This window comes from Populus euphratica, unplaced genomic scaffold (assembly GCF_000495115.2).
Source record: "Populus euphratica unplaced genomic scaffold, PopEup_1.0 scaffold238.1, whole genome shotgun sequence".
Taxonomy (NCBI): Eukaryota; Viridiplantae; Streptophyta; class Magnoliopsida; order Malpighiales; family Salicaceae; genus Populus; species Populus euphratica.
Genome location: NW_011499989.1, coordinates 521170 through 530861, shown reverse-complemented (window position 1 = coordinate 530861; position 9692 = coordinate 521170). Strand labels below are relative to the sequence as shown.

Genomic DNA, 9692 nt, shown 5'->3' with positions numbered 1-9692 from the left:
AAGGATGTACTTATTAAATTGCTTACAAGCTTCTCCATCGAAAGGATATACCATGACTCCATCACGTGAATGATGTCGTGTCATATATTCAACTATTTTTAAAGATATAAATAACATTTGCAACTTAATAGTGATTGAGAAGTATCTCATTTTTTTTATATGTAATCATTATATTGAATTTTACAGCATAAAAGTTTTCTTTAAGTCTATTCCCTTTAAGTAAATTTTTTTTTTCTAATTTAATGATGTTATCATCCATTACTTAGAAACCTATATAGAATAATGTTGATAATATTTATTAACAACATAACAATAAATGCAAAATTTAATTTTGGAAATTAAAAGTGAATTCACAATCTAATAATCAATTATTATTTTTGTATAAAAATGTGACAAGGCGTCAAAATAAGAACTAAATAAATCCAATTAACAACAAATAAACTGTAACCAACTAATTATCTATTATCTATTTAATTCAAACTTATATAATTTAAATTAATACTATTTAATTATTATCAATTCTATAAGCAAATCAATTTCCTCAAAATTTCTAACATAACAATAAAATCGATAAAATATGATTATTACCCATTACATAACTCATAATTTCTTTCAATATAACACAATTGAGTTACAAAATCAAAATTATTTTTATCAAATTATAAACAAATCCAAAATTTCACAAATCCCAAACAAACCGTAATATACAAATCAAACTTTAATTTTCTATCAAATGGTTGTAAAATACTCAAATATACAAGCAAATCATACAACAAATACTAAAAAAATCAATATATTAACTTAAAACATAAATGGGTAGGTTTGCTTATTTAATGTATGAAATATTTAGAAAAAATTGCACCTTGACAATAATGCCTACACCATGAAGTATTGTGTGGTCGAATTTGTGACGATGAAACCTAGATTTATAGCAAAATAAAAAAAGGGGCTACTATTTTGATTTGCAATTAAAAAAGAAGAAGAGGATAGGGTTGGTGTCAATTATAATACTTTTAAGTTTGCTGATGGAATATTTTACAGAATATTATGACAAAAAAAATATCATTGGTAAAGTTTGTTGGCAAATGTTGATGTGCCATCTTAATAGAATTATCAAAAATATTTTTTTTACTTTTTTTATTATTTTTAATTTAGTGGTGATTTTGTTAGTAAATACAAACTAAAAATATGTTGTTGGTTATTATGGTTGGAAATTTTTGACAAATATATTCTAACACTATTATCATCGAAAAATACTATCTTTGTATTTCATAATTTTTTGTCACGATTGAAACATTTATGAGAATTTTATCTCTCATAACCAAACTGAAAACTTAAATGCTGATGGTTAAAGAGACAACAGTCCTTCACCATCCAACCAAATCACTCAAGCTTCTTATACTTCATTATTACTACGTATAGTTTTTAGAAATTGAAGACTTGCGCCTATTGTAATGCTTTAATTTTGTCTGGAAACAGGGATTAGAATATTTCTTTGGTGCTTTGAATTAAAAAGTCATGAGGCACCAAATATGATCTTTTGTCGTATTTAGCTCTCAATTGCAGTTGGTGAGGTGTTCATGATCCCATACTTGAGCACGCAATTATTGATACCCAAAATGAAAAGGAGAATAACAGAAGACGAATGTTCCACAAAGAAACAATTCACGGCGAGCCGTATATAAATAGGCACAGCGAGGGAAACTGAATAGATCAACAAAAGCATTCTTCTTCATAATTTATCTCTCAACTCTTCAACGAAGAAGGAAAAAAGGAAATGGGCTCTGAGACTGCTCTCAAGCTTCCAATCATAGATTTCTCAAATCTAGGCCAAAATCCAGGCGCTGCGGAGTGGGACTTGGTGAAATTGCAAGTTCGTAAAGCGCTTGAAGAGTATGGTTGCTTCGAGGCCTTATTTGACAAAATTCCTGCTGAGAGTCGAAAGGCTATATTTGGTGCAGTTGAAGAGCTCTTTGATCTCCCTTTGCAAACCAAAATGCGCAATGCTTCTAGGAAACCTTACCATGGCTATGTTGGACAGTACCCTCAGGTGCCACTATTTGAGAGCATGGGTATTGATGATGCCAACATAGCTGAAGAAGTTGAGAGAACGACCGCCATCTTGTGGCCGCAAGGGAATCAAAGTTTTAGGTTTACCCCATTCTCTGCTCTTTTTCCGACTTTTCCCTTGTGCACAGCTACTAGATTTCAATAAATAAAAAAAAATGCTTGATTGCGCTGGTTGTTTAATCTTGTGTATCATTTTCATCTAAAATCATGTGTTCACACAGTTTTCTTACTAATTAGTCAACCTCTTTTGCTAGCAATACTGTTCTGTCCTTCTCGAAGCAAGTGTCGGAATTAGATCAAATAGTTCGAAGGATGATTGTCGAGAGTCTGGGACTCGAGAAATACTTGGACGAACACATGAACTCTACCAACTACCTTCTCAGGGTCATGAAATATAAAGTGCCCCAGACAACTGAGACAAAACTTGGGTTATCTTCTCACACTGATAAGAACATGGTGACCATTTTATGCCAAAATCAAGTTGATGGGCTAGAATTACAAACCAAAGATGGTTGCTGGACCGATCTCAAACCCAATCCAGACTCTTTCATTGTCATGATTGGAGATTCTCTTTATGTAAGTACCTTCTCACCTTCCTTTTTTTAAAAAAAAAATATGATTCTTCAAAAATAAATATATAATTATATATTATCCTTAAAACTTTAAATTATTGATCAAACATAAGGTAACCAAGTCACACCAATTAATATCAAGTTTTCGCAAGATTTATTTATATCTCATTTTATTAATTTGTTCTTTTTAGATTTATATAATGTTTGAAAACTAGTTGAAATCATGTTTTTTAAAAATTTTAAAAATTATTTATTTTCTAAAGTTGTTGACTTTAATATACCTGTGTGTATCCCATATGTATATGCATAAATTTAATATGTTTTAGTATTTTTATAAGATAATAAATTTTGAATAATTTCTTATAGCCAAGAGTCTTTTATATATTAATATAGTTTTATATAACACATCGTAACATAACTTATCCCGATATAAATTTATTTTTATATTATGTGTTATTCAAGGACTTTAGCATTTGGACTGTTGGGTCTCTAACTTTGAAATATGATTTTATGTAGGCTTGGGCAAACGGTCGACTGCATTCTCCATATCATCGAGTTATGATGAGAGGCAATGAGGTAAGGTATTCTCTTGGATTGTTTGCAGTCCCCAAAGCAGGCTATATAGTAAAAGCCCCAGAAGAGTTGATTGACGAGGAGCATCCCTTGCTTTTTAAACCCTTTGATCACTTCGAGTTCCTTGGATATTACTACACAGAAGCTGGTCAGACAGATCAATCTGCGTTAAAGACTTATTGTGGTGTTTAAATTATACTGCGGTGTTTGCATTGTAATGTTCCTACGCTAGCAACTTGTATCACTTTATCTTAATTTGCTGTGTTTTTTTAAACTCAAAGTGTGTTGTCTTATTCTTCAATAAATTAAGTTATTTTTACCTTGAATTTTTTGTAAAAAAAATAATAAATTGAAATCAAGGAAACAATAAGCTCCGACAAATGGAAACATAATCAATTAATTAATGTAATTTTTTTAAAGTCCCTCAGTGAAATTTACGGGGTCGGTCTGGACTCTACAGGATGTTTTCGAACCAAAATTTTCAGAGTTGCTAGGCTAGGACTTGTTATTGAAAATGTAATAGTAATTATTTTATTTAAAATATATTAAAATAATATTTTTTTATTTTAAAAATATTAAAAGGTTAAAACTCAATTTCAAATAGCATCTTACATCCAATTAAGCTTCGTAGCATTCATGGGCCTTGATTTAAACCATACATGGAGATGAACAGGATTGACTATGGCACCCGAAAGAGACCAGCAAGGGAATGCAATGTGAAAATCATAGGAAGTAACTATTCAATTTATTTTCATTACCTTGAAAATAAGATTTCAAGTTAATTTATAATACAAAAGAAAAAAGTATTGATGTTGTTGATATCATGAAATTTTTTAAATAAAAACTGGAAGAATGATATATATGTTCAATAAAAACAAATTGAAAATATCTAAACTGATAAATTATAGAAAGAAATATTAATGTTAATTAAATATTAAAATAAATTGATCTTTATTGTAAAAAACAAATATAGATACACATGTCAATATTTAACCTTATCTCTCATGGTGATTTTGGATTTTCTATTTAATTATACGGTAATTAAAATGAATATTTATAAGAAAGACAATGGTATAAATTTTGAAGAAAAAAAGTATGTTTTTTAGTCAGATTATCTTTTTTTTTATTCATGTATTTATTTTTTTATTTTCCAAAAACATATCATTTTTATTTGCTATATGTTTTATTGAACAAAAAATAAAGGCAATTAAAATAAAGAATAAAAAAAATATTGATTTGAAATAACGGGGGGAATGTATCTCTTTAATCAAAACTCTCTTTTCTTATTCATATATTTTTTTTTCCATAGAAACATTTATTTTTTATTTTTAAATAAAAATTAAAAAATAAAACAAAGATATATAGAAAAACCCCTCCAGTGGCCATTATATGAGTAACCAAGGATTTGAACCTATGATTTTTTAAAAAATAGATAACATGTCATAAAAGTAAATATATTATATTTTGAATTCAACATGTCAAAAACATGTTAATTTCTTTACTTTTACAGTAAGGTGAATGTAAGGTGAATGCCTCGTGAAATTCCAAGTATAATCGATAATGATTGAAATATAATTCTAATAAATTTATTTAAATATAGGATTATTATTAAATGTAAAAAAATCAAATAAAAGAAATTAAGGAAGATTTAAAAAAAAAAAGAGTCAGGAGTATTGTTTTGGCTAGAAGAATGGACCAACAAGTCTAGTCTATAATTTTTTGAAAAATAGATAACATGTCATAAAAGTAAATATATTATATTTTGAATTCAACATGTCAAAAACATGCTAATGTCTTTACTTTTACAGTAAGGTGAATGCCTCGTGAAATTCCAAGGGTTTAAATTTTGGACCTTTCTATTTGGCAAACATTTACCTTGGTTGGTTGGTTTGAAAATATTACATGGAGAGAATCAGAGAACAAAAATCATTTAATTTTAAAGATTCTGTATATCTTCATGCTGTTAAGAAGTAATTGTTTTTGTATTAAAATAATTTTTTATTTTTAAAATTTATTTTTACATCGTATATCAAAATTGATAATAAAATTGATAGGTCATGATTTTCTAAAAATCTCTTTCATTTAAAGGCCATCACACAAAAATTATAACCCAAAATAGAGTTATGTTTTCTCCACACCCAACTCCAAATTAAGTTATAACATATCCGCATCCAATTCCATGATGGGTCGGGACGTGTTTGCGCTCGACCACACTTGGGTTTGGTATACAAACTGAACCCAACTTCCTTTGGATTCAACGTACAAGCTAAACCCACCCACACTTGGGTTCGGCACACAAATGGAACCCATCTCCATTTGAGTTTAGCGTATAAGCTGATCCCAAGTCCTCTTGAATTCAATCAACCAAATCTCTTTCATTTAAAGGCCATCACACAAAAATTATAACCCAAAATAGAGTTATGTTTTCTCCACACCCAACTCCAAATTAAGTTATAACGTGTCCGCATCCAATTTCATGATAGGTCGGGACGTGTTTGAGCTCGACCATACTTGGATTTGGTATACAAATTGAACCCAACTTCATTTGGATTCAATGTACGAGCTAAACCCAACCACACTTGGGTTCGGCACACGAATGGAACCCAACTCCATTTGAGTTTAGCGTATAAGCTAATCCCAAGTCCTCTTGAATTCAATCAACCACACTCGAGTTCAGTGTATAGTTAAAACATAACCACATACCAAGCCTTCCCTATTTTGGATATAGGCTGTAATTATGATACCTATTACATGTCATTAATTATGAACAAGTAATCTATGACTATATTAATGAGATGTGTTGATACAAGTAGTAGAATAATATTATTATGATATTACATCTTTATCCCTCATATATCGTATAAAACAAGTTAAGACATGTAATATAAAAAAAAGCTTGAGTATGCAGGAAAAAAAAGTTTGAAATCTTATGCCCTTATACATTAATAGATTCCTTCTTCTTTTTCCTTAACTTTTATATATATTTTTTTATCTTCATAAAAGCTCATTAATATCCTTATTAATATTATTTTGCTATATAAAAATATCTCATATTGACTTTATATTCAGAGGGTTTCTTATCAATATCCCAGAGATCTCTAAAGGATGTTGTGCAAGTATTTACCCAAGGAAAAATTTATAACCTTAAAAGAAATCTATTAAAAAAAAAATCAATGTAATTTAGAAGTAAAGATAGTAAAATACAAGGAAAAAAAAGTTTGAATCCTTATGCCCTTATGCATTAATAGATTCCTTCTTCTTTCTTTTTAACTTTTATTTTTTTTTTATTTTTATAAAAGCTCATTAATATGTGATTTTTGTAGACTCATAACAAACAATATAAAAATATAAAAAAATTAATTTTCATATTAACTTTATCTTCAGAGGGTCTCTTATTAACACCTTAGAGATTTCTAAAGGATATTGTGCAAGTATTTACTCAAGGAAAAATTTATAACCTTAAAAGAAATCTATTAAAAAAAATCAATGTAGTTTAAAAGTAAAGACAGTAAAATACGCTATGCATGATGTACAATGATTTTAAAAAATAATTTTTTTCAAGATATTTTTTATGATTTTTGTAGACTCGTAACAAACAATATAAAAATATAAAAAACTTAATTTAAAATAATATAAAATAAAATAATTTTAGCAACATTTTTAAAAAAAAAAAAACAAACAAACAATATCTAAATATCTCGTGGGAATGTATGTTTGAATAACAAGCCAAGGTTTTATTATGCAATCATTGTAATCTACTTTCTTCGAAATTATCGAGGACAAATTGGAGGAGGTAAAAGCCAGATGTAGCAATAGGGTATCACCGATTGTCTAGAAAGAACACTTTGAGACGAGGGTGCAAGCTAGTGCCATGACAGCAACTTGACAGTTGTATTGTCTGCTGCTATGGAATCTTTCAACCTTATCTTCTCTCTCGTAAATTCTGAAAACTCCTAATTGCTGACATTTTTGCACAAATTAAAGCTTAATTGGACGCCAGTAGGTTCACATAATAAGCTACAATGACAAAAAATATTAACCTAATTTCTTTTCGGTGCATGTCACTTTCCTGGTGAGTCGAATATCCAATAGATTTATGGATGCTGTTGCTGTCGCAGGCCATATTGTCAAACAAGAAGATATAGGGCTGAAGAGAACCATAAATAAAACATTTTAAAATATTTAAGAATTATTTTTTATGTATATCTAGGTAAGCAGAGTCTTAAATCATTTTTATTCTGTATTTGATATTTTTTATTAATTGAAAATACTTTTTCTTCTATAAAATATAATTGATTAATATATTTTTTTTTATTTTATTTTTTTTGTTAAATTGAGATTTGCTTTAAGACTTTGCCGGCTCTAGACTGATAGATGCAGCTGCAATCACGAGCCTTCAGAGCCACATGGCAACAGTACAGGTATGGAGCCTGAGCAGTAGGAAACAAAAGTATTATTGCCCAATGACATTATACATTTGAGAGCAATAGTACGTAATTTACCCAGTTGCCGTCACCAGTTACATGTCACACTGTTCATAATACTATGCAAAGATTTATTTAAAGTAGCTTTAGTGAGTTTCAAAATATAATTTTTAAATATAGTTTTTAAAATAATTTTTTTAAGCTTGAACTCACAGAATCTCTCATATTATTTTATTTTTAATTTTTATAAAATAAAATAAAATAAAATAATAAAATTTAAATTTATTACCGTTCAATTAATAAAGCTTTTATAATTTGTTAACAAATTATTTTAGCATAATAACTTAAATTGCTAGATAATGCTTATGAGATAGACAACAGGAGATAGAAAACAAGCGAAATTGATGTATTCAAAGATTTTGGCATCATGTTTCTTCAAGGATAAGAGTTCTATGAAGTAGAAAATGGTTGAGAAACATGATGCCAAAATCTTTGAATACATCAATTTCGCTTGTTTTCTATCTCCTGTTGTCTATCTCCTCTGAATATGGCACCATTGGATCAAGGAACCTATAAATACACGTGAAATAATATTTATGTTTGTGCACTAATTCTAGCTAAAGCAACAAGTTGCTAATCTTAAAATTATATATGGATTCCCTGTCACCTCCCGAGCTTCCTGTCATAGATTTTTCCAAGGAAAACTTGAAGCCTGGAACAAGTTCATGGCTCTCCACATGCAAAGATGTCATGTATGCACTTGAGGAATATGGCTGTTTTGTGGCGGTATATGACAAAGTTCCTCTCACGCTGCATAATGATCTCTTTAGTACATTAAAAGACTTGTTCGATCTTCCCCTAGAGACCAAGAGGAAAAATGTTTCTGACTTGCCTTACTATGGCTATGTTGGAAATCAACCCTTTGTACCATCTCTCTATGAAGGCATGGGCATTGATAATGCCATAGCCCTTGAAGGAACTGAAGATTTTGCAGATACCATGTGGCCTGGTGGAAACGATCATTTTTGGTATAAGTTACTGGTATTATACTTCTTTAAAACTCGGAAACCGCTGTGATTTTTGGGTTTTGATCACTAACTTGCGATTTCTTTGTTTTTCTTGGTTAGTAAAACTGTGCTGTCATACTCAATGCTAGTATCAGAACTAGAGCAAATGGTAGTGAGAATGGTGTTTGAGAGCTATGGAGTATATCAGCATCATGATTCTCACAAAGAATCAACCACTTACTTATTTCGGATGATGAAATATAGAGGACCTGAGAAAAATGAAGCTAATGTTGGCTGTGACGCTCATACAGACAAGAGCTTTATAACAGTGCTTCACCAAAATCAAGTTAGTGGCTTGGAGGTGAAATCAAAGGATGGTCAATGGATGGGCTTTAAGCCCTCACCTTCATCCTTCATTGTAATGGCGGGAGATGCACTCCTGGTAGGTTAATCCCGTCTAGCAGCCAAATCCTACGCATGAAACCACCACTGTCTCTATAAATTAGTTAGCACTGGTGCTTTTCAGCATCTTCATTGCATCTCTTGTTCTGTTTTCTCTTACAAAATCATTTGTCAAGATCATAGAACACTTGGACTAAGCTCACACTTCAATATATAGCTTAGACCTTAGATTAGTAAGCGGCACTTTCAGCAGATAAATACATCAACATCTAATGATCTTGTTCTGCTTTGCAAGGGATGGAGTAATGACAGAATCAATGCTCCTTTCCATCGGGTGGTCATGAGCGAGAGCGAACCAAGATACTCTGTTGGGTTATTTTCATTCATCAAAGGTATAATCAAAGTTCCTGAAAAGCTAATTGACGAGAAGAATCCTCTGCGATTCAAGCCTTTCGAGAATTTTGGATTATTGCGCTACTTCATAACGGAAGAAGGTAGGGGAAAAGAGTTTACCATAAAAGCCTACTGTGGTGTTTAAGGCTAGTGCTCTAGTTTGGAAGGAACTTCATTTGCTGTGAACACGATGGATTTTATCTTCTCCTTTTCTGTTTAAATATGAACAATTATTCCTCTTATTTGGTTCA

At 30.2% G+C, this 9692-nt stretch overlaps 2 protein-coding genes across 2 annotated transcripts; both read left to right on the top strand.

The window, feature by feature from the left end:
• The first annotated feature begins 1691 nt into the window (after positions 1-1691).
• Positions 1692-3489, top strand: LOC105140286 (probable 2-oxoglutarate-dependent dioxygenase AOP1). Its single transcript, XM_011047067.1, has 3 exons — positions 1692-2151; positions 2325-2646; positions 3159-3489. The coding sequence occupies exons 1-3, from the start codon at positions 1778-1780 to the stop codon at positions 3405-3407; spliced, it is 945 nt and encodes a 314-aa protein (XP_011045369.1). The 5' UTR covers positions 1692-1777; the 3' UTR covers positions 3408-3489.
• A 4649-nt stretch (positions 3490-8138) lies between these two features.
• LOC105140285 (probable 2-oxoglutarate-dependent dioxygenase AOP1) lies at positions 8139-9692 on the top strand. The gene is made up of 3 exons (XM_011047066.1): positions 8139-8667; positions 8767-9088; positions 9344-9692. The coding sequence occupies exons 1-3, from the start codon at positions 8291-8293 to the stop codon at positions 9584-9586; spliced, it is 942 nt and encodes a 313-aa protein (XP_011045368.1). The 5' UTR covers positions 8139-8290; the 3' UTR covers positions 9587-9692.